This window comes from Pecten maximus, chromosome 2 (assembly GCF_902652985.1).
Source record: "Pecten maximus chromosome 2, xPecMax1.1, whole genome shotgun sequence".
Classification (NCBI taxonomy): domain Eukaryota; kingdom Metazoa; phylum Mollusca; class Bivalvia; order Pectinida; family Pectinidae; genus Pecten; species Pecten maximus.
In genome coordinates, this window is record NC_047016.1 from 48,276,002 (window position 1) to 48,302,730 (window position 26,729).

At 34.9% G+C, this 26,729-nt stretch overlaps 1 protein-coding gene across 1 annotated transcript; it reads right to left on the minus strand.

Annotated features, from left to right (window-relative positions):
• Positions 1-957: 957 nt before the first annotated feature.
• On the minus strand, positions 958-24,892 carry LOC117322327. The gene is made up of 17 exons (XM_033877181.1): positions 24,808-24,892; positions 23,152-23,301; positions 19,608-19,710; positions 17,019-17,294; positions 16,279-16,411; positions 15,306-15,538; positions 14,696-14,850; positions 14,067-14,217; positions 10,381-10,466; positions 9,646-9,877; positions 8,986-9,137; positions 6,777-6,909; positions 6,310-6,462; positions 5,709-5,870; positions 5,341-5,419; positions 4,932-5,016; positions 958-2,749 (listed from the first exon to the last, which is right to left on the minus strand). The coding sequence occupies exons 3-17, from the start codon at positions 19,696-19,698 to the stop codon at positions 1,817-1,819; spliced, it is 3,054 nt and encodes a 1,017-aa protein (XP_033733072.1). The 5' UTR covers positions 19,699-19,710; positions 23,152-23,301; positions 24,808-24,892; the 3' UTR covers positions 958-1,816.
• Positions 24,893-26,729: the final 1,837 nt, after the last annotated feature.

Here is a 26,729-nt window from a genome sequence, read left to right on the forward strand (position 1 = left end):
GTGTTTATAAAAAATTATAGTTGTGTTGGTAAGCATTTATATTAATTGAAAGTTGTGTTATTGTTTAGATAATTGATAGCTGCGTTAGTGTTTAGTTAAATTGATAGCTGTGTTGATAATTGTTTATATAAATTGATAGTTGTGTTGGTAAAATTTTAAATCGATTGAAAGTTCTGTTGGTTAATGTTTAGATGAATTGATAGTTGTGTTGACAAGTGTTGATATAAATTGATAGTTGTGAAACATATTGATTTTGTGTTGGCAAGAATTTAAATAAATTGATAGTTGCACGGGTGAGTGTTTAAATAATCTGATAGTTGTGTTGGTTAATGTTTAAATTGATAGTTGTGTTGATAAGTGTTTATACAGATCAATAGTTGTATTAATGTTTAGATAAATTGTTAGTAGTGCTGCGAAGTGTTTAGATGAATTGATAGTTGTGGTTAAATTTTAGATAAATTGTGTTGGTTTGTGCGAAATAAATTGATTTTGTGTTGGTAAGAATTTAAATGAATTGATAGTTACACGGGTGAGTGTTTAAATAAACTGATAGTTGTGTTAGTGTTAATTGACGGTTGTATATGGTAGTGTATCTTTTAACTGAATGTTGTGTCGAGTTGTGCGGAAATAGATTTGTGAAAGTTGTGTTTAATAAATCGATAGTAGTGTCTGTTGAAGGTGTCTTCAGTAAGTCCGTCTTGATATTGTTCTTACGTTTTTGATACATTTAATCGTGCATCATTAGCTCATAATTTTTGGGGGAAATATTATAATAAACAAAGATGACGAACGTTGATAAAATTTTAGATAAAATGTTTTTAATGAAAGACAATAAAGCAATGTATTAAAACGGTTCAATAAATATCTTTTTTATGATCAATGAAACAATGATAACAGAAAGTTCTTTTAAAGTGATTCTTTAAATTTATTAAAACTTTTATAAAAATATCAAATCAGTTTCTTTACATTAAATATATTGAGTATAAGACTAAAAATGAAACAGTCAAACAATCATGTAGACGCCACATATTGATAATATGATAATTGCATTGCTGTTAATGGCCATATTAGTGATAACATTGCTCTTAATGGACACATTAATGATAACATTTCTATAAGGGACATATTAATGGTAGCGTTTCTATTAGGGACATATATATCGATGATAGCATTGCTATTAACGGATATATTTATTAGTGACAACATTCTCATTAGGGACATATTAGTGACAACATTCTCATTTGGGACATATTAGTGACAACATTCTCATTAGGGACATATTAGTGACAACATTCTCATTAGGGACATATTAGTGACAACATTCTCATTAGGGACATATTAGTGATAGCATTGCTTTTGATATTAATGGACATATAAATGATAGCATTGCTGTTAATGGACGTACATAATCCACATGTGCTAGAGTTGTTCGCAAAGACACAACACTAGAATATCTGTTCCTTAAGTTTCAACAATGTTTTCATCCTATCCCTCACAACGTTTTCATCCTATCCCTCACAACGTGCAGTACGTAAATCTTCACCGTATATCAAAATTCAATAAAATTCAGCAGAAATACGATGATAAATGTTCACACGTAGAATTGAATGATTAGATATTCACACACGTACACTCGAAATAGTGCATTTTGTATGGATCATGTACACAACTTCAATGTTGCATTAAGAATAACGCTATTCTTGAACGATCGATACACATGCTCAGGACCGGTGTACTCACATATGTGTCCTACAAGGATGTATAGCTCCTGTTAGAAATCGCGTTTATTGTGAAAACATTGTGAATACATGCATAGTTAGGAGCAAGAGTTTTCTAGAAGTTGGCTTTCAATGAACAATGAAGAAACGTAATCTCCACATGCAGATTGCTGTGTTGAGTGACAGTTTTGTTCTTTTTTGTATCCCTCGCCTTGAGGTTGCATATAAGCTATGTCACAGGTTGTTGGATCTAAGCTGATTTTGGTTGAATTATTTTGAGTACTAGTCTGAACATCCATGCCGCATTCTGTGATTGTTGTATCAGAACAGTTTTTGTCTGTCGTATTTTGACTAAACACATCACATACAATGTCATGACTTTGGGTGTTCCAACCCCTTTGTACGATCGCATTTTGATAGTTCACACTATGATTTGGTGTACCAGAACCGCTTTGGACGATCACATTTCGATCATTTATTAAAGACACATTAAAAGAACTCTCCGAAGTTGATATCTCGTTTTCTGTGGTGATTTGAGAATAAGCACTGTCAGAGTTTGTTGGGCCAGACATATTTCGGGATAAGATTTGGTAGGAATCGTATTCGGAGTCTGACTTTCCACTAAAATTCCTTGAAGATAAACACGATTCTGTATAGTTGCTTCTTGCTACTGCTGAAGGACATTTTGGGACAATATTGCAAACTTGAATGTAATCTGTGTTCTGTTTTCTGGAAAACCCTACCTGAGTAGTGCTAATCATATTGATTGTGTTATTTCGACTATTACTAGATATGTCACCATCCCCGACAGAGGGACACTGCGCCGGTTCTTCTTCCGTCGACTCTTCTTTAGCATTGTTCGCCAGATTATCATGTGATTCTTCATATATATTCCATGGCATATTGAGAAGAGGATGTGTTGCAGACAGTTCTGCATTAGGAGTCTGATTGGTAGCCGTCGAAGATAGGGTGCCAAGACCACTTTCTGGTGAATTGGTCAGCATCTCTCCGATTACTTCTGTGTGGCAATGCTTTAAAGAATGTAGAAACAATATCAAATGCGTTAGCATAAAATTATATTTCGTCATCGTTTGCATTCAATCGAAGGGGATTACATAGTAAAATTATTTATTCATTTTTTATTTATTAGCTCACCTGCCCGAAGGGCAAGTGAGCTTATGCCGTGGCGCGGCGTCCGTCGTCCGTCCGTCGTCCGTCCGGCCGTCCGGCCGTCCGTCCGGCGTCAACTTTCCATTCAAGCAACTTCTTCTCAATAACCAAAAGGCCTAGAGACCTAATATTGGGCCTGTAGCATGCTGGGGTGAAGGGCTACCAAGTTTGTTCAAATGAATGACCTTGACCTTCATTCAAGGTCACAGGAGTCAAAAAGGCTAAAATCTTCAAACGACTTCTTCTCAACAACCAACAGTCCCAGGGAGTTGATATTGGGTCTGTAGCATGCTGGGGTAAAGGGCTACCAAGTTTGTTCAAATGAATGACCTTGACTTTCATTCAAGGTCACAGGAGTCAAAAAGGCTAAAAAAAATTAGACGACTTCTTCTAAATAGCCAAAAGACCCAGGGACTTGATATTGGGTCTGTAGCATGCTGGGGTGAAGGGCTACCAAGTTTGTTCAAATGAATGACCTTGACCTTCATTCAAGGTCACAGGAGTCAAAAAGGCTAAAATCTTTAAACGACTTCTTCTCAATAACCAAGAGTCCCAGGGAGTTGATATTGGGTCTGTAGCATGCTCGGGTGAAGGGCTACCAAGTTTGTTCAAATGAATGACCTTGACTTTCATTCAAGGTCACAGGGGTCAAAAAGGCTAAAATCTTTAAACGACTTCTTCTCAATATCCAAGAGTCCCAGGGAGTTGATATTGGGTCTGTAGCATGCTGGGGTGAAGGGCTACCAAGTTTGTTCAAATGAATGACCTTGACCTTCATTCAAGGTCACAGGAGTCAAAAAGGCTAAAATCTTTAAACGACTTCTTCTCAATAACCAAGAGTCCCAGAGACCTAATATTTGGCCTGTAGCATGCTGGGGTGAAGGGCTACCAAGTTTGTTCAAATGAATGACCTTGACCTTCATTCAAGGTCACAGGGGTCAAAAAGGCTAAAATCTTCAAACGACTTCTTCTCAATAACCAACAGTCCCAGGGAGTTGATATTGGGTCTGTAGCATGCTGGGATGAAGGGCTACCTAGTTTGTTCAAATGAATGGCCTTGACCTTCATTCAAGGTCACAGGGGCCAAAAAGGCTAAAATCTTTAAACGACTTCTTCTCGATAACCAACAGTCCCAGAGACCTAATATTTGGCCTGTAGCATGCTGGGGTAAAGAGCTACCAAGTTTGTTCAAATGAATGACCTTGACTTTCATTCAAGGTCACAGGAGTCAAAAAGGCTAAAATCTTTAAACGACTTCTTCTCAATAACCAAGAGTCCCAGAGACCTAATATTTGGCCTGTAGCATGCTCGGGTGAAGGGCTACCAAGTTTGTTCAAATGAATGACCTTGACTTTCATTCAAGGTCACAGGAGTCAAAAAGGCTAAAATCTTTAAACGACTTCTTCTCAATAACCAAGAGTCCCAGAGAGTTGATATTGGGTCTGTAGCATGCTGGGGTGAAGGGCTACCAAGTTTGTTCAAATGAATGACCTTGACCTTCATTCAAGGTCACGTCGATCAAGTATGCTTAAATCTTTAAATGACTTTTAGTGAAAAGCCAAAGTGCAGAGAGACATTATATTGGTCCTGTAGCATGCTTTCAAATAACTGCAGGATCCATATATGAAAAGATCACTGCATTGCAGGTGAGCGATTTGGGCCCATTGGGCCCTTGTTTATTTTTATTCTTAGACATATCATTGCTATTATAAATACATGTATAACACACTCTATTTCCTCGAAATTTTCTACAAGGTCAAAAGTCATAATACCATGGTCCTAATATGATCGCAAGTTACACCGAAAGTTACATATCAAATTTAGCATCAAAGAACGATGGACATTTTTTGTGGTGCAATGAATTACTCATTCACTTTCAATTTAAAGATTAAGTGATGCTCAATCTTGTCGAGAATAGTAATAGCATATAGTCTGTAACTTTTGTTAATGTTTGAAATATACAACAACATACTAGTATTCTTGTTTTCAGTCGGTCATAATAACTTTTTTCGGAAATGTAGCATCTTTATCAGTATTATTTACCTCATTAAAATTTGGGTCTGGTATAGCCACGTTCTCAATTTTGTCGTCAAAGTTCTTCCACTTCTTTTGTGCTTTGTACACCAAACTGAAAATAGATGATGTGAGGAAAGGGTGATCCCTTTATACTGAATGATCCGAAAGTCTGACGATATCATCACTACTATTGGTGATGAAATTGCCGATTTATTTATTGGTTTATTTATACATTAAAACATTTCATGAACAGTAATTTTACTGCCAAAAAAAGTTATGGAAGGATCAATTTTGCTCCATGGAGGATAATCGGAAAAGTTTGTGACAATATCACCAGTGATTATGAAATCAACAATTCATTAATATATCCAAAAAGTGTATATCAATGTAATGTACATTAATGAGCATTACAGAATGTGTAATACTACAAACTCACATTAACAAGATAACAAGAAAGACGATGCCTCCTATGATAGCTCCTAATATCCTCCAGACGTCTGTTGTCGTATCGGCGACTGGTATTTGTGACACAAAACACGAGAATAATATTGTATTTTTGCTGAAAGGATGCAATGTTAACATCACATACAAGTTTCAGTTTCCATATATCCGACATAGCAGTACATATACAATGTATGTGATATATTTCAGTTAATAGTAAACGCATAATTGCGTTTTCCTTGAATTTGATTATATTTATTTATTTATTTATTCATTTACTTATTCATTTTTTTTATTTATTTATTTATTTATTGTTTATTTATTTATCTGATTTGTTACGCATGACATGCAAATCGTGCGAACCTTTCGCCGGTGTATCTATAAACACTTCATCACTATAATCTGATTGAAGACCATCTGAGTATAGGATCTTGTATTTGACGGAGTAGTTCTTCTCAGCACGCAGACCTAGCTGTTTGCTACTGAATGCGGTCGTCGAATCAGCAGGAAATGTGATGTTATTGTCTGCAATTGTATTGAGAATACTTATGACAAATATGTATATGAAAGTCATGTCAATAGAATACCAGCTTTCCCACCTTTCGGAGTTGATAGGTCTTCGTAACATTAGCGACAAATTTAATAAAATATACGTTACACATCACGGACGACATGGTTTACTACCAGGAACTTGCTTCTTGGATATTAGTGTATTTAGTTTATTTGGGGGAAATATTCGCGTACCAATATTTTCACGTGTTATTATATTCGCGTGTGGATATTTTCGCGGAGATTTAATGATCGCGAAATAAGCGAACATTTCCAATCGGTATTTTGTATTAATATATTTATGTGATTTTAAAGTATAAATCATGTTATCTTTATTGCTCCGCTAACGGGAAAATGTTTCATTTGGAACCAGAAAATGTTATATAGTTATCAATGTGAAATTTGAATCACGTACCTGTGTTGGTTTCAATGTTGGCATACGATACAAAGTACGATGATGGTCTGGGTCCTAACCGAGACTTTCGTGAACAAAATGACAAGGGGTATAATTTTATGTTTGATTCCACAGTAACAACCAGACGGTCAGGTTTTTTGAGTGGCGGCCCATCTGTTGTCATAAAATAACAATATAATTAGGTCAACTTGAATTAACTTTTGGGAATTCCCTCATATAAAGCTCTGAATGCTAACATTTAATATTTAAAACTCTCATCCCAAATAATATTGAATAAGATTAGCTTAAACTTTTAAAAAGTTGTAATTTATTGTAGAAAATATCATTCAGTGTCAAACTCGGTTTTTAGCTTACACAAACTCCTCCCCAGATTGGATTGTTGATATCATATTTGAATATGATTGAAGCTATATAACTTGAGCAATGTGCCAAGATAGTATGCTTATGACTTTTGTATTTATACTTACTCTCAAAGACACAGTCTTGCCATCGGATCCCAGTATCTTTCTGTGAGACACCGAACTGCCAATTTGATCCACTGTCTTTTTTCAATGGGATAAGTAATTGTTTATCTGTTGATTCTGTGAAGTTATACCTTCCCTGTATGAACAATGCATACAAAAGCTATCTTTATTATTATGATTGTTTCATGATATCAGAGTATAACTTCATGCAATACATTGTTGCTGGTTTTTTGGGTTTTTTTTTGTTTGTTGTTTCTTTTTTTTTTGGGGGGGGGGGGGGGAATACGAAACGTGTCGTATCAACATATATACCAATAGCTCATGGTGGTTCGCATGGAAGCTAGCGAGGTGTCTTATTATGGGAGGAAACCGGAGTACCCAGAGAAAACCAATATGGTTGGTTACCCCATTAAACGGATGAGGAATATAAACCCCGGTCGACTAAGTGAAAGGCGAAAGTGTCACCTCCGTGTCACCAGACCACCCACATTCCACGGATATTAATAAATCCTTAGACACTTGTATTGAACGATACTTTACCATCAAATTCCTTTCATAAAGAGTGCCACCCAAACTATGTATATTCAAAAAGTATTAGCGATCGATCACCCTTTGGATGAAAACGTGATCTCTCTACACAGGATTTGTAATATACAGGAACAGCCCAGGAAGCACTCACTTGGCACATCGAAAGGGGCCATTTAACGACGATGGTCATGAAAAACGCGGGGTATGACTTTCTATTCTATCTGGGTCATGTGTGGAGGAGTATCAAGGATCCACTAAAATATGGAAAAACGAAAAGATAGAAAATCGGAAGACAGACAGAAGGGAAAATGTCAAGAACCAAGGTTTTGTTATTTAGTATTAAGTTAGGTGTGGACTCCTTATTCAATTTGAAAAATAAGAAGGTTTGCCTTTTACATTTAGGTAGGAATTATATCTAGATGTTTTAAGGAAATTGTAGACAAATAGAAGATATACAAGAGTGGATTCTGTACATACAATTCAAATAATGAAACCATAAAAAAACAATATACAATCCATTAATTGATAAATTAGCAAAATTTCCTTATAGAAGAAATTATATATCTGTATGATTGATAAATTATCTTATGATTATATAGGTACTTTTATATCTATGGTTGATAAATTACCATATGATTATAGAACTACTTTTATATCTATAATTGATAAATTACCACATATGATCAATAGAAGTACTTTTACATCTATGATTGATAAATTACCATAATATGATTATAGAAGTACTTTTATATTGATGATTGATAAATAACCACATATGATCAATAGAAGTACTTTTACATCTATGATTGATAAATTACCATATTATGATTATAGAACTACTTTTATATCTATAATTGATAAATTACCATATTATGATCAATAGAAGTACTTTTATATCTATAATTGATAAATTACCACATTTGATCAATAGAAGTACTTTTATATCTATAATTGATAAATTACCATAATATGATCAATAGAACCAATTTCATATCTATGATTGATAAATTACCATATTATGATCAATAGAAGTACTTTTATATCTATAATTGATAAATTACCATAATATGATTATAGAACTACTTTTATATCTATAATTGATAAATTACCATATTATGATTATAGAAATACTTTTATATCTATGATTGATAAATTACCATAATATGATCAATAGAAGTTCTTTTATATTTATGATTGATAAATTACCACATATGATCAACAGAAGTACTTTTATATCTATGATTGATAAATTACCATAATATGATTATAGAAGTACTTTTATATCTATGATTGATAAATTACCATAATATGATCAATAGAAGTTCTTTTATATCTATGATTGATACATTACCACATGATCAATAGAAGTTCTTTTATATCTATGATTGATACATTACCACATGATCAATAGAAGTACTTTTATATCTATAATTGATAAATTACCATAATATGATTATAGAACTACTTTTATATCTATAATTGATAAATTACCATAATATGATTATAGAAGTACTTTTATATCTATGATTGATAAATTACCATAATATGATTATAGAAGTACTTTTATATCTATAATTGATAAATTACCACAGATGACCAATAGAAGTACTTTTATATCTATGTTTGATAAATTACCATAATATGATCAATAGAATTACTTTATTTTAATGATTGCCGTACTTACCAGACAGGTGGCGTTATATTTATTGTCCTGTGAATGGGGGTCGGTGAGACACCAGTGATATGTGCAGTTGCTAGATTGACCCGTTTTACCTTTCCAACTAACCAGGTATCCAGAATTTGTTTCTTCTACAATAACTTCGGTTATGGACATACCTACAATGTAATACATGTCCATTACACATCCTTTAAACGCATCCAGGAAACCTTTCGCTGATATGCTCGGCAGTTTATACAATATCAAAAATATTCTTTCCAGTTGTTGTTTAAATAAAGTAAACAAGATTTCATATATAACTCTTAAAGATATATTCGGTTGTTGATTAAGAGTAGCTAACAAAAAAAATAGACTTTTTGAGATAATAGCTAAACTAGGTCCCTGGTCAAGAGATGTACTATTTCAGCCGGACATAGCTCACGGGTTTTAGATTGTGCGTAACAACGCGCTGTAAACATTATTCTTTAAACACTTCTATACAGTTGTTAGATATTCGGGGGTTTTTTTCGCTCTATTTTTAATGACCGCGAATATAGTGAAATTAAATCCTCCACGAATATTACCAAGAAAACAGTAAGTAATAATGTTAAGTTGTTTCTTTGATTAATTCTCCATTCACCTGTGGGTCAGTAATAGCCTATTAGGCATGGTACCGCCCTTACTTACTTGTTAAGTTAGCTCTAATGGACATTGGTGTTCCTTCCTTCGAATCACCCCTTTTCGTCTGTGACCATATGATGACATCATATTTTACAGAAACCCCACATGTTGTATAATACTCGCTTATGGATAATGTTGCTTTGTTTCCATTGAACGTCACATTCCAATAGTCAACGGAAGAATTTATTTGCATGTGATAACCAGTCAATACTCCTTGTGTTTGGTATTCGTTTGGTGGCTGTTAATTGAAGTCGAAATCAGGCAAACTCAATGCAGTATTTTGCCTATTTGATTGAATGACAATACATTTCTTATATATTCTTTTCAATTGAAATAAATAAATAAATGTTAATCTTTTACACAAGATTAGATTATTGAGCTAAAAAATATTACGTCAAATTTGTCTTGTGTGTATATTCATTCATATGTGAACTTAGCGTTCTTTTGAAATGAAATATTAACAGTCACATGTATGCTATTATGTAATCACGGGGAACACATCTTCATCTATCTAAATTGTTTCTTCCGAGCTATAATTAGTTTCCTCTGCCGTTTTCTATGTATGAACACTTTCGGTCCATAGCAGCACTGATGAGTCTTAGGAGGACAACGTAGCTGTATGATACAGATACCATTGTTTCATTTTTGGCTTTATTGTATTCAACTCTCAATTTGAATCGTAAGGTGTTAATACATTTATAAAGTCTTAATATGTATGACCGAGTGGCATTTATTACGTACCTTGATATATATTAGAATATGTAGTTGTTCTGCCCTGCACCAGGCTGTATAGGACTGCTTGCTAGTTGAAGGGCCAACTAACGGCACTGCCGAAACAATAGATAACCAAATATGTATATTTCAAGAAATGCCATTTCAAGCGACAGAACATAGATAATAGAAAGTGGTTCTAATTTTAATGTTTGTTTGTTGGATTTATCGGATATATTTAAACAGCCAGGGGCACTTTTAGGAGAAGTATCTCTGTATTAGGGGCACTTTGAGGAGAAGTATCTCTTTATTAGGGGCACTTTGAGGAGAAGTGTCTCTGTATTAGGGGCACTTTGAGGAGAAGTATCTCTGTATTAGGGGCACTTTGAGGAGAAGTATCTCTGTATTAGGGGCACTTTGAGGAGAAGTATCCCTGTATTAGGGGCACTCTGAGGAGAAGTATCTCTGTATTAGGGGCACTCTGAGGAGAAGTATCCCTGTATTCGGGGGACCTTTGAGAAGTATCTCTGTATTAGGGGCACTTTGAGGAGAAGTATCTCTGTATTAGGGGCACTTTGAGGAGAAGTATCTCTGTATTAGGGGCACTTTGAGGAGAAGTATCTCTGTATTAGGGGCACTTTGAGGAGAAGTATCTCTGTATTAGGGGCACTTTGAGGAGAAGTATCCCTGTATTAGGGGCACTTTGAGGAGAAGTATCTCTGTATTAGGGGCACTTTGAGAAGTATCCCTGTATTAGGGGCACTTTGAGGAGAAGTATCTCTGTATTTGGGGCACTTTGAGGAGAAGTATCTCTGTATTAGGGGCACTTTGAGGAGAAGTATATCTGTATTAGGGGCACTTTGAGGAGTATCTCTGTATTAGGAGCACTTTGAGGAGAAGTATCTCTGTATTAGGGGCACTTTGAGGAGAGGTATCTCTGTATTAGGGGCACTTTGAGGAGAAGTATCTCTGTATTAGGGGCACTTTGAGAAGTATCTCTGTATTAGGGGCACTTTGAAGTGAAGTATCCCTGTATTAGGGGCACTTTGAGGAGAAGTATCTCTGTATTAGGGGCACTTAGAGGAGAAGTATCTCTGTATTAGGGGCACTTTGAGGAGAGGTATCTCTGTATTAGGGGCACTTTGAGGAGAAGTATCTCTGTATTAGGGGCACTTTGAGAAGTATCTCTGTATTAGGGGCACTTTGAAGTGAAGTATCCCTGTATTAGGGGCACTTTGAGGAGAAGTATCTCTGTATTAGGGGCACTTTGAGGAGAAGTATCTCTGTATTAGGGGCACTTTGAGGAGAAGTATCTCGGTATTAGGGGCACTTTGAGGAGAAGTGTCTCTGTATTAGGGGCACTTTGAGGAGAAGTGTCTCTGTATTAGGGGCACTTTGAGGAGAAGTATCTCTGTATTAGGGGCACTTTGAGGAGAAGTATCTCTGTATTAGGGGCACTTTGAGGAGAAGTATCTCTGTATTAGGGGCACTTTGAGGAGAAGTATATCTGTATTAGGGGCACTTTGAGGAGTATCTCTGTATTAGGGGCACTTTGAGGAGAAGTATCTCTGTATTAGGGGCACTTTGAGGAGAAGTATCTCGGTATTAGGGGCACTTTGAGGAGAAGTGTCTCTGTATTAGGGGCACTTTGAGGAGAAGTGTCTCTGTATTAGGGGCACTTTGAGGAGAAGTATCTCTGTATTAGGGGCACTTTGAGGAGAAGTATCTCTGTATTAGGGGCACTTTGAGGAGAAGTATCTCTGTATTAGGGGCACTTTGAGGAGAAGTATATCTGTATTAGGGGCACTTTGAGGAGTATCTCTGTATTAGGGGCACTTTGAGGAGAAGTATCTCTGTATTAGGGGCACTTTGAGGAGAGGTATCTCTGTATTAGGGGCACTTTGAGGAGAAGTATCTCTGTATTAGGGGCACTTTGAGAAGTATCTCTGTATTAGGGGCACTTTGAAGTGAAGTATCCCTGTATAAGGGGCACTTTGAGGAGAAGTATCTCTGTATTAGGGGCACTTAGAGGAGAAGTATCTCTGTATTAGGGGCACTTTGAGGAGAGGTATCTCTGTATTAGGGGCACTTTGAGGAGAAGTATCTCTGTATTAGGGGCACTTTGAGAAGTATCTCTGTATTAGGGGCACTTTGAAGTGAAGTATCCCTGTATCAGGGGCACTTTGAGGAGAAGTATCTCTGTATTAGGGGCACTTTGAGGAGAAGTATCTCTGTATTAGGGGCACTTTGAGGAGAAGTATCTCGGTATTAGGGGCACTTTGAGGAGAAGTGTCTCTGTATTAGGGGCACTTTGAGGAGAAGTGTCTCTGTATTAGGGGCACTTTGAGGAGAAGTATCTCTGTATTAGGGGCACTTTGAGGAGAAGTATCTCTGTATTAGGGGCACTTTGAGGAGAAGTATCCCTGTATTAGGGGCACTTTGAGGAGAAGTATCTCTGTATTAGGGGCACTTTGAGGAGAAGTATCCCTGTATTAGGGGCACTTTGAGAAGTATCTCTGTATTAGGGGCACTTTGAGGAGAAGTATCTCTGTATTAGGGGCACTTTGAGGAGAAGTATCTCTGTATTAGGGGCACTTTGAGGAGAAGTATCTCTGTATTAGGGGCACTTTGAGGAGAAGTCTCTCTGTATTAGGGGCACTTTGAGGAGAAGTATCTCTGTATTAGGGGCACTTTGAGGAGAAGTATATCTGTATTAGGGGCACTTTGAGGAGAAGTGTCTCTGTATTAGGGGCACTTTGAGGAGTATCTCTGTATTAGGGGCACTTAGAGGAGAAGTATCTCTGTATTAGGGGCACTTTGAGGAGAAGTATCTCTGTATTAGGGGCACTTTGAGGAGAGGTATCTCTGTATTAGGGGCACTTTGAGGAGAAGTATCTCTGTATTAGGGGCACTTTGAGGAGAGGTATCTCTGTATTAGGGGCACTTTGAGGAGAAGTATCTCTGTATTAGGGGCACTTTGAGGAGAAGTATCTCTGTATTAGGGGCACTTTGAGGAGAGGTATCTCTGTATTAGGGGCACTTTGAGGAGAAGTATCTCTGTATTAGGGGCACTTTGAGAAGTATCTCTGTATTAGGGGCACTTTGAAGTGAAGTATCCCTGTATTAGGGGCACTTTGAGGAGAAGTATCTCTGTATTAGGGGCACTTTGAGGAGAAGTATCTCTGTATTAGGGGCACTTAGAGGAGAAGTATTCCTGTATTAGGGGCACTTTGAGGAGTATCTCTGTATTTACTCGGCCTACATCTGCAAACATTATGCGGGATGCCCATCTCATGCCATGCCATCCAGAGAAATTAGGATCTAGTGTCTTGTCCTAGACGCAACCTCTCTTAAATGTCAGTTAAGTTGAACTTGTGACAAGGCATTTCATCAACACAATTCAATATCAATAAGCATTAAAAGTATCATAGTTCTTGATATACAGCTGCACCATTTTCATCGGTATAATTTGCTAACAGCGCGATGCAATTATGAGATTAACAGTGACGAACCGTTTACTCTTCCGGAGTACCTGGTCGCCAGACAAATCTATATATTTGTTCATTTTTTTGCTCTCGTTCTATCGATTCTGCGTTAAAATCAGTTTTGTTTTTATGTCGTTATTTTCTGTCGTTTTCAACTATGAAAATAGTTTGTTTTTTGTTATCTTTTCACAGCTAAAACTCGATATACCCTTTGTTGTATGAGATACATACCATCTTCTGGTGTTTTAAATTGGTATACATGCGGAGTGCCCCAATACCGACTTTGGCTGACTTGGCACATCAAAGTCACTGTGTAAGACGTATACGGATGACTTTTTTCCAGATGATAACAAAATTGTTTTTCTTTTTCTTCTGTGCATCGCTAAATGTAAAATAGAGTGAAACAAAATCAGTGTCTTATTTCCCTGATACATGATTAACAAGTATCCATTATATTTGTGGGGTGGATCACACAACATTCGTGGATCATCCTTGATGCTCCAATAGTAACGGTTACTTTCGCTTCCTGCACCGCTCGAATATGACACGGCAAAATTGAAGGCTCAGTCACAGCCACCATGCGGATAAAACGAAGATAACTTGGATTATTTGATGTAAAATTACTGTCTTTGAACTCTTCTGTGATCTTCACAAATACATCGGTAAAATGTGCCATGACATACTCCGAGGTGCAAAGAACGGACGTGAACGTAACTTTACCGATTGGCCAGTATGTTATGGAGTAACAAAATAGATATGTAGCCTGATAGGTAACTGTCCCTGCAATATCACAGAGGATCTAGTACAGTTTATTTAGAGAAGAAGAAAAATATAAACGAATCTGAATTGATGATACTCACGATGGTGTCAAACTGTGAACTGTATCTAGACTGGGCCGTAATATTACATTTGATACCATTTGTAAATCCTTCTGGAGGAAATGGGAATAAGCAACAAACTGCGACTCTGGTTCCGTTAAAGCTGTGCCGACATCCGGACAGGTTGCCAAGCTTTTCTGTAAGAAGTACAGAATACATACCATTGTATGGCTGTAGATATAGGACACTCTATTGTCATCTAGATATATAACTGGTGTTGAATTAGCTATATATTGCAACCAATTCCGTCGAAATGAACATACAGATCACAAATGCAACTTTTCATAAGAAATATAAGGAATTTACTAAAACCCAAAAGAGCAATCACGTTACGCTTGTAACACAACCAAACGTGGCCGTAACAAAACGAGATCTGTTCTGTACTCAACAATGTTAGATTTTTCGTCTACGGAACAAGTATGATATGATTTTATAAACATCATGCTGTTTTAGACCTTGACGCAAAAGTGATTTTATCACAATCCTATCAACTTCTATCCATGGACCTGACGACATAGACTTATTGAAAAACTGATGTTCTGTAGGAAGAATCTTGATGCATATGACGCAAACAGAACAATGGAAACGTTACCGATAGCATAGTTAGAAGTAATATTGAAGTAGTGCGAGGATGTTCCGTAAAGACCCTTCCCTGTCAAGTTGAAATTGTACGTCACATCCAGTCTCGGTATGTCCAACCTCCACACATTGCGTACACATGTTGTATCGTTGTCGATGACGCAGGTACACTGAGGATCATTATCGAGTGGTACAGGATCCCCGTTTTGATTACATCCTGTTTGGTTTAATACTGGTTCTTTATATCTACGACGAATACGCGACAAAGAGAAAGTGAAATATATGTAAATTGATTGAAAATTATGTAATTTGTTTAAAAATTATGTAATTTGTTTAAAAATTATGTAATTTATTGAAAATTATGTAATTTATTAAAAATTATGTAATTTATTAAAAATTATGTATTTTACTGAAAATTATAAAATTGATTACATTAATAGTATTTTGCACATCCCCATCCAGACTCTGGCATTTCTTTTGATCAAATCGAGCTTTGTTTTTGGTCGCCTCCTTTATCACTGAGAAGTCGTATAATGACGATACAGCTGTAGTGTGCAGTGTGATTCGATTGTGTTCCGCTGTAGCTCTCGCGTTTAGAAAGGTGCTAATATCTTGTGTGTAAATTGTATAATGCTTTAAGTTCACAATGATACCCTATCAATATAATGCTTTTCTTATTGCCTATTGCATTAATTGTAATTATGTATATCACTGTTCTCCCCGGACTAAGTCTATAATCATGATTGCCAGAATGAATAATTGATAAGCAAAGATTTGTTTTCCTATTCAATTGAAATCATGTGCGTGCGTGCGTGCGTGCGTGTGTGCGTTCGTGTATGTTGGAGATATTAAATGCTAAAATTTGTTTTATAAATGGTTCTATAACAGTGACTTGACTTCACGGTATAATTGTTACTTCTGTTGATCATTAAAAAACATAAAGCATGAATTGGTTATTTCAATAAAGAAATTTACAGATTAATCACCTCAAAGTCGGTCCAGGGATAGTTTCGAATTCTATGGACCAGGAGACCCACTTCTGTACGCTGATCCATGTGCATTCCATGTAGTCTATGTTATATATAACACATTCAAATTTCTTTGGTCTAAGCGGTGGTTCTACAAAAAGACCAGAACTAAAACAGCGAAAATCTTTAAGATATAACGAAAAGCATTGTATGATGTTTAAATCACGCAGTTAGTCTTCAGAATATGTTGCTGGCCAGGAATTATTTCTTCGAATTATAAAATATCCATTATTTAGATTAAAAACTTGCCTATTTTGCTGCATAACAAAAACAAAGGTCAACGCATTTTCAAAACCTATGTAAGTAATGCATTAGAGTACGAAAGTACGGGATGTATTAAGCATCGGCAGTGAAAACCATGCCGCATGTCTAAAAATAGACTTCAGTACTATCTTGATCATATACAGTTATGTAATGTTACGATATACATTGTACCTGTTGTGTTACTATGTACACGATATTTGTTTGAAATTTACCTCCAAATAGTCAATGTCTTCTTTATTTAGCAACTGCTTGTAGTCACGTTCCTAATTCAACACTTGCTTTATACTTATGAATACGATACTATATTTATCATAACTTGGCAATAGACAAAATATTTAGAATCGATTAAAGGTTTTAAATACATTTCGTTTGTTACGATGGGATTTAAATGTAAACAACACAATTAACCTCTTCCTGACTTAAGAAAGACTCACTGACGACTATGAAGCGTAGTCCTGCGCAGTCATCTTGATAACAACACTGGTAGACGGCAGAATCATTTTCAGACACGGTTGGTATTGAAACTTGAATCCCTTGACCAACATCTGTCCATTCCTGTAGCGTCTGTGACGTTGTAGAGTTGACGGGTTGCTTTCGCAAACTTATGTTTGCTGAAGCTTCAGTTGGACACCATTCTGGATTACGCGTACAGTTGATAACGAGGTCAAACCCTTCGGGAATACAATGGGAATTGGCGTTCGACTCTATGCCTATGGGAAAACATTTGTAGAAGATATATGACTTTTCATGAAATTGGATTCTAATGACAACAACAGTAACATATTTCTTCGTAAAATTTGATTGCAGGATTGCATTAGAGGGATTATGATATACACAGAAGCTTTAAAAGAATAAACATGTACTAGTGCAGATATTTTAATAAACAGGTAAACTTTACTTTGGATTATTTTGATTACATATGATCACAAGAATGACAGTACAGCAATTCTACATTTTTTTTGTTATCCGATGGAAGATTTACGGTATGACAATGGGTAAAAATGAACAAATTTTTGAAAAGGATATTAGTTGTCCACAAAGGAAATGGCCACTTAAGGTAATATATATATATCTACCTGTCGATCTGCACAATATAATTGGTACAGTTTATTTCTTGTAGTCTATCAAGTGACCTCAATACGAAAAATATGATATGATGGAATTTTTCTTGTTACAGTTTAAGGATTTTTCCTGATTAAAACAAAATTTGATCCTTCTTTGAATGAAGAAATATTACATAAATTTTATAGAGATCAAATTAAAAAATAATTGCATTTAATTAATTACAAAATAAATACCACGGAATGCCATTTAATGGAATTGACATGATGTGACATAATTTGATATATAACAACGTAACACAAATGACAGTTTCCTTGATGTCGCCAGGCCTCAAACTCACAATATACGGCATCTAATAGCCTAGCTAGAAATACCTGCAGCTTACACCACCACACCAAGTCCATGTTCTTAGAAAAGAATGTTTTGATGGCACAGTGATGAAAAGTTAAATAACCCTGACCATTAACCATAGAGACCAATCGTCCATAAGATGATATTGAATACCTGGATTGCAATGTGTACATGGATGCGAATTGTACACAATATATTACAAATATTCAACATAGTACAAAAGTTCGGACTATCAAACCTTATCTCAAGATAATAGCTAGGTCATTGTTATTTTCGTAGATCTTGGTATACGAGTCCAATTCTGGCCTAATGAACATTTAGAGGTCATGCGGTGCAGCCATCTTCAAATTAGCCACCCAAACAAATACACTGTCAATATGAGTTGGAGCGTGATTAATTTAAGTTAATATAACTTGTTTCGCAATTGCTTTAAAATAAATAAAGTTTATATTTACATCAGTTGGAGATTACAAATCCACCTGACGAAAACTCAATCAAAGGGTTAAAAACTTTGGATGCATGTATGTTGGAATCTTAATTTCCACGGTTATAAGCCTCAGAACTCTTCTTCATAATCCTGTCCTGGTCAGGTCATCGAGTGATGAATGCTCGGAGATGTATGAATTAGCTTGCTTCAGAAGATCCGTTTCGAATGCAAAATCAAAAACCAGTTCAGATAAATCCAGAACAGTTGATTTTGCAATTTGTCTTCTTTCATTTTTTGCTTGTCTGAACTTTAGTTTGAACAATTTGTTAAAAAGAGATGAGGTTGTTTTTGCTTAGAACTACCATATATATACCCTGTAAATTATGAATCATACGAGATTAAGTGTCAAGTCAAACAAGTGTCTACAACATGGACAACTCTCACATGTAACTAAGTTCTACATCCTTTCGGTATTTACACACTAAGCATGGACTATTTAGGGCAAACATTTCCACGCCATACATATTAAAGAATTCTCACGAATTCTTCGTAAAATGTGATTGCAGGATTGCATTAGAGGGATTATGATATACACAGAAGCTTTAAAGGAATAAACATGGACTAGTGCAGATAATTTAATAAAACATGTAAACTTTACTTTGGATTATTTTGATTACTTATGGTCATAAGAATGACAGTACAGCAATTCTACATTTTTTTTTGTTATCCGATGGCAGATGTACGGTATGACAATGGGTAAAAATGAACAAATGTTTGAAAAGGATGTTAGTTGTCCACAAAGGAAATGGCCACTAAAGGTAATATCTATATATCTACCTGTCGATCTGCACAATATAATTGGTACAGTTTATTTCTTGTAGTCTATCAAGTGACCTCAATACAAAAAATATGATATGATGGAATTTTTCGTGTTACAGTTTAAGGATTTTTCCTGATTAAAACAAAATTTGAACCTTCGTTGAATGAAGAAATATTAAATAAATTTTATAGAGATCAAATTTAAAAAATTGCATTTAATTAATTACAAAAGAAATCATGCAGGTTGTTAACATAACTGTTTTCATGGTATGACTTTGAAACAAAGAGGAATTACGTGCATAGTGCTTTGCAGACAGCCAGTATAAATCTTTATCAGTTTTAAGCACATAATAAAATTACTTACATGTGGGTTGTATCCATGAAGATTTGCATTGTATACATGAAGATGCTACGTATGCGCTCCCAAATATCAGAATGGTGATGAATTTATCCATGGCCGCGGCAAACTGTATCAAATGAAACAAAACAATTTGATCAGCTAAGTAATGATTTTGAAGATAAAGTAAAATATCTATAATTAACTTGTTTTATTTTCAACAAAGAGTAAAGCTTACTTGTTTTCTTTGGAGAAATCGCCAATTCTGGACATTTCCAGTGTTTTATACATTTTGATTCACCTTATCCTTCACATTTCCAGTGTTTTATCATTATGATTCACGTTATCCTTCACATTTCCAGTGTTTTATCATTATGATTCACGTTATCCTTCACATTTCCAGTGTTTTATCATTATGATTCACGTTATCCTTCACATTTCCAGTGTTTTATCAATATGATTCACGTTATCCTTCACATTTCCAGTGTTTTATCATTATGATTCACGTTATCCTTCACATTTCCAGTGTTTTATCAATATGATTCACGTTATCCTTCACATTTCCAGTGCTTTATCAATATGATTCACGTTATCCTTCACATTTCCAGTGTTTTATCATTATGATTCACGTTATCCTTCACATTTCCAGTGTTTTATCAATAAGATTCACGTTATCCTTCACATTTCCAGAGTTTTATCAATATGATTCACGTTATCCTTCACAGTTCCGGTGTTTCATCATTATGATTCACGTTATCCTTCACATTTCCAGTGTTTTATCATTATGAATCACGTTATCCTTCACATTTCCAGTGTTTCATCATTATGATTCACGTTATCCTTCACAGTTCCGGTGTTTCATCATTATAATTCACGTTATCCTTCACATTTCCAGTGCTTTATACATTTTGATTCACGTTATCCTTCACAGTTCCAGTGTTTTATCATTATGATTCACGTTATCCGTCACAGTTCCAGTGTTTTATCATTATGATTCACCTTATCCTTCACATTTCCAGTGTTTTATACATTATGATTTACGTTATCCTTCACATTTCCAGTGTTTCATCAATATGATTCACGTTATCCTTCACATTTCCAGTGTTTTATCAATATGATTCACGTTATCCTTCACAGTTCCGATGTTTCATCATTATGATTCACGTTATCCTTCACATTTCCAGTGTTTTATCATTATGAATCACGTTATCCTTCACATTTCCAGTGTTTCATCAATATGATTCACGTTATCCTTCACAGTTCCAGTGTTTTATCATTATGATTCACGTTATCCTTCACATTTCCAGTGTTTTATCATTATGATTCACGTTATCCTTCACATTTCCAGTGTTTTATCAATATGATTCACGTTATCCTTCACAGTTCCAGTATTTTATCATTATGATGCACGTTATCCTTCACATTTCCAGTGTTTTATCATTATGATTCACGTTATCCTTCACATTTCCAGTGTTTTATCAATATGATTCACGTTATCCTTCACAGTTCCAGTGTTTTATCATTATGATTCACGTTATCCTTCACAGTTCCAGTGTTTTATCATTATGATTCACGTTATCCTTCACATTTCCAGTGCTTTATCAATATGATTCACGTTATCCTTCACAGTTCCAGTGTTTTATCATTATGATTCACGTTATCCTTCACATTTCCAGTGTTTTATCATTATGATTCACGTTATCCTTCACATTTCCAGTGTTTTATCAATATGATTCACGTTATCCTTCACAGTTCCAGTGTTTTATCATTATGATTCACGTTATCCTTCACATTTCCAGTGTTTTATCAATATGATTCAAGTTATCCTTCACAGTTCCCGTGTTTTATCAATATGATTCACGTTATCCTTCAGAGTTCCTGTGTTTTATCAATATGATTTCTTCACATTTCCAGTGCTTTATCAATATGATTCACGTTATCCTTCGCAGTTCCAATGTTTTATCATTATGATTCACGTTATCCTTCACATTTCCAGTGTTTTATCATTATGATTCACGTTATCCTTCACATTTCCAGTGTTTTATCAATATGATTCACGTTATCCTTCACAGTTCCAGTGTTTTATCATTATGATTCACGTTATCCTTCACAGTTCCAGTGTTTTATCATTATGATTCACGTTATCCTTCACATTTCCAGTGTTTTATCAATATGATTCACGTTATCCTTCACATTTCCAGTGCTCTATACATTAAGATTCACATTATGCGCTACCTCTCATTTCCAGTGAATTTTGTGGAATACCAAACAAGTTCAGTCATTATCCAATGGTAATTTGAATTACAAACCATTTATGGTGCCTATAAGTTTGACCAATTTCGTGTTTTACATTATAAAAAACATTGAGAGTGAAAAAAGGCGAGTTAACCGTCTCAATAATACCGATTGTAATTGTTCTGAACTAAAAGATTCGCGGTTCTATTTTTTTTAATTATCTTTCTATATAATTTCATTTCAACGACCGTGAACTCTGGATCAATCTTTATATATCTTTAATACATTAAATAAAAACCTGTAGATGAATGTTCTATTCCTGTCTTCTTTACTCTTTTATTCTTATTAATCTATTCTTTCCTTCTTTGATTTGATGGCGGGTTCCATAGGTTCAATACTAAAACAGTTTTTGTTTACAATTCAAATACAGTATTCTATGACGTTTTGAATGTTAATCTGTGATTTACATTGTAGAGTTCGTATCCCTAAACTGTAAATTATTATTAAATTTGTTTTGTTTGCAACATTCATTGCCGATTTGTTTTACATTGACTCCTTAGAAAATGATTTTGTGTCATCATATATAATAAAGAATAGACAGATTTAATTCAATATTTCACAATGTATTACATCAAAGCAGGATATTATAATTGTTCTTATTAGTAGTGTAGGTACCCAATGGGATTATATACCACTAAAACTAAAATGTTTTATAATTAGTTAACATTTTACTCATTAAGTCTCTATGCACAATGGAGAGTGGAATAATGCTATATTCACTTTTGCTTTTTATACATTTATGGAATAACGTATATCACTTTCATGCTTCCCGGAAATTACACTGCGTAAACAAGTTTCAATCATACATTATCTTAAATTGAAATGTTACCCTCACATACAACCAGAGTAGCAAAATTATCATTTTTTGTTGCATAGAAAGGTGCACGAATTATCGTTCTTTTATAGACTTAACTAAAGTAACCCATTCTAAATGGAAAAAAAACGGCGATCGGGTACGCCTGCAAAGACCGGAGTTGTGCAATATATACCATACTATTCTTCTGATTAAGTTCACTTCGTAACCAGTTTCCCATTATATTGGGAAGCCATAACTGAAAATTGATTCCTGCCTTTTTTATCTGGTTTTAATAGTAGAGCGGTAAATTCTACGCATTTGTGTAGGCGGATATTGACTTGATATAGGACGAGTCAATGTCCAGGTAAAAACAAATATTGTTAACCAAATAAAACTTATTATAGATACATACACAATATGTAACAACAAGAAAAACAAGAAAGCTCTAAACATCGAAAATGATTAAAATTAAACCATTACCTATGCTATACGCTTCCAATTGCCACGCTGTCTAGGTTTTTCCAGGTGATAGAAAATGTGACATTGTCAAGTAGCCCGGTCTGGTTAGATTGAGTAAACCGCGATAGCTGTACATGTATAAGCTGTGTTGTTCGTTCAAGTCAACAAGTCCTGAAAGATAAACATCAAAGGTACTTTAGTGGACAATTTCTTATTGTAATACATCTAATGTATCATCTTGTATATCTAAATTAATTTTTATGATGTCCATGTACCGAATAATTTTAATTTTTTAAAATCTTTGCCGGCGAGTTCAACATCGTGATGCACTATCTAGAAAGATTCATGTTATCAATGATGATTGTTAGGTGTAACAAAGGTTGCAGGAAGTATTATCAGGTTAAACTGTAACATGAAATCCTGACCTATCCGCGTCCACAGTCAGCAGTGTATCGAAGGCGTTATCAACAAGGCGTTATCATTTATGCAATCATTTGTTGTTCGTAAATGAAATCTAAACAATCTATTCGTATCGTTGTTGGCTTCATCTAAATGTAACCATGTGTAAACACCTATATATGATTTATGTTCGGTGACAATGACCTAAATTAACAGTACATTTATATCATTGTAAAAATTGTAAAATAAAAAAAAATATTGAACAGAGATTGGAAATATATGATCTAACTAAACTGCAGCTGGTAAACACTGTTGGTGAATTCTAGTCTCCACGGTCTGTGATACAGCTTGATGATGCAGTCTGCATGCCTTTTGTAAGTAATTTGAATAACGACACGGTTCAGAATATATACAATGTACTTAACAATATTTTAAATCCAACATTGGAAATATGATATATTTTGTTCAATTATCGCACATTTTTACCTTCCCATCAAGATTTTGTCTTTTCTTTCGACCTATTTTGATTCTACACTTTGGGTCCTTAGCGTCAATGACGAGTCTTAAAATGGTGAAACAGCTATATGATATAGCTTAATTCATTTTATATCTACTGTATCTTACTCAGATTTTGCATTGAACCCATCAATATCTTGCTTTTTGTAACATTCTTTTAAAACAAAGCGGTATCAAAAGGCCATAGCTTCTTTTAAACGAGAAAATTATATGTTAACATCATAAACATACGAATTTGATGTGTTTGATTCAGATTTACTATACCAATTGAGATGTACAGACGGGATTAAGTATTAATGGAGCGAAGCTAACATGTTTTAAATAATAATGAGAAGATGTTATCTTGAATTAAAATTCTAAATTAAACTCGTAATAGCGACTATCAGCGGATAAAAAGCATTTCATAGAGCTTTTAATTCCTTTTCATTTCATATGATTATCATATCGAATAATGTATTAGCGAAGTTGAATTCACTAAATAGATAAATATTACTTTTATCAAATGCCAAACGTCATTTCTGATTATAAATATTGCATTGCATAAGGCATTCAGTAAAAATAGATAAAAGAATGTTTTAGCCATGATATGTACAATATACATGAACACTTTATATATATATTTATGATATCAATACCTATCATATATTAAACTATATCTGCCTTTGTTATTTCTGATGTAATACGGGAGTCACATGAGTGTTAACTGTATGGCATCATACAAATAATACAATGACAAAAGTGATTCGGAAAATAGTCACTTACCTTTCCATCTTAGATATTTATGTATTAAGCAAGTGTTGAAACACGATATCCTTCGTACGTTGTGTCACAGCTTGTACCACCGCCTTTAGTGGGTTGGAGTGGCTAGAGGACGGAAGTTCAATGTAAAACTACCACTTGTATCACATGTACTGATAACGTAACGTTGTAGCAAAGTAGGTGAGATTAGTACTACAAAATGAGTATTTTTAGCCTACACAACCTTTGTGAAAAGGCAAATGAGCAAAGAGGACAAAGAATTTCAAACTACACTAAATCGAATTAATTATTGTCAACACTACGGTAATTTAAGGTGATTGTGTCAATGTCTGGAGCAACATGTGTGGTTTATTGTCTTTAAGTGAAGTGTCACATGTGTGGCATGATTGTCTTTTAGACTTGTGCCACTTGTGTGGCATGATTGTCTTTTAGACTGGTGCCACTTGTGTGGCATGCTTGTCTTTTAGACTGGTGCCACTTGTGTGGCTTTGACTGCCTGTTAGTCTGGTGCTAAATAAGTGGGATGATTGTTTTTTAGTCTGCGGTCAATGTGTGGCATTATGATGTTTAGTCTAGTGCCACATTTGTGGCGTTATTGTTTTAGTCCTGTGCCACATTTGTGGCGTTATTGTTTTAGTCCTGTGCCACATTTGTGGCGTTATTGTTTTAGTCTGGTGCCACATGTGTGGCGTTATTGTTTTATTCTAGTGCCACATTTGTGGCGTTATTGTTTTAGTCTAGTGCCACATGTGTGGCGTTATTGTTTTATTCTAGTGCCACATGTGTGGCGTTATTGTTTTAGCCTAGTGCCAAATGTGTGGCGTTATTGTTTTAGTCTAGTGCCACATGTGTGGCATTGTTGTTTTAGTCTTGTGCCACATTTGTGGCGTTATTGTTTTCGTCTAGTGTCACATTTGTGGCGTTATTGTTTTCGTCTTGTGCCACATGTGTGTCATTATTGTGTTTAGTTTTGTGTCACAGTTGTAGTTTGACTGCCTGTTAGTCTGGTGCCACATTTGTGGCATACCATTGTGGCCTAAATGATTTTTGAAAAATGATAGCTTGCATTTTTGTCGTGATGATTAATTCCTACACCATTTCTATCAAAATATTCATGGGTAAAGACTGATACGAGACAGCTATGTTAACTCATACAATTGTTATCCTAACATAGAGAGTTTTAATTGTCATTCAATTGAAATATCGTAAATTAAACTAAAAATGCTACTTTAAATGATGAATCAATAAACAGCAGATACAAACGATTACACAAATATACATATAACTAGATATGATTGATATTTCTCTTTGTTTTCATACCTGTGATAATTAATTTACTTAACCCTCACAACATTTGTTAGTGTTGGGATGAAACGTGTAGCTGATACTGACCGATATTCCTATGTTTGGCAGTAGCCATAACAATATGTTCAATGCTAGATCTAAGCACATATTTGTTGATGAGTTTGAAAATAAAAACAGTGATGATGATTTTTTCTTTTCAATGGGTAATGAGGTAGGTTTTTTTGGTTTTGTGTTGTTTTTTTGTTGTTGTTTTTTTGTTATTGTTGTTGTTGTTGTTGTTGTTACTTTTTGTTTTTGTTTTGTTTTTTGTTTTTTTTTTGTTATTGTTGTTGTGTTTACGGGGTGAAATTAAAGATGTATAGATGACATAATATCAAATAAAATCCGATGAGGATATATCAAAGTTTCGTATAAGATGTCTGCTCGAAAACGTGCATAGCTTAGTATTTTCTTAACTTAATGCTATTTGTTTCATACTCGATATAACCAGTAAGCAATTATATTGCCAAATTCATTTCGGAGACATGTATAGTGGTTTGGGTAGAAGGGCTTGACAATTCGTGACAAATTGCTGTCAAGCCATACTGATATAACCAAGCGAATGTTAACTAGTAACATAC

What these genes read in the sequence shown, in the direction of transcription:
- LOC117322327 (XM_033877181.1), bottom strand. Translation starts at nt 19,698, where the DNA reads ATGGATAAATTCATCACCATTCTGATATTTGGGAGCGCATACGTAGCA. An exon ending in ATATTCTAATATATATCAAG is followed by an intron (nt 9,878 to 10,380) that starts GTACGTAATAAA and finishes TTCAATTAACAG; the next exon opens with CCACCAAACGAATACCAAAC. An exon ending in CAGACCCAAATTTTAATGAG is followed by an intron (nt 2,750 to 4,931) that starts GTAAATAATACT and finishes CATTCTTTAAAG; the next exon opens with CATTGCCACACAGAAGTAAT.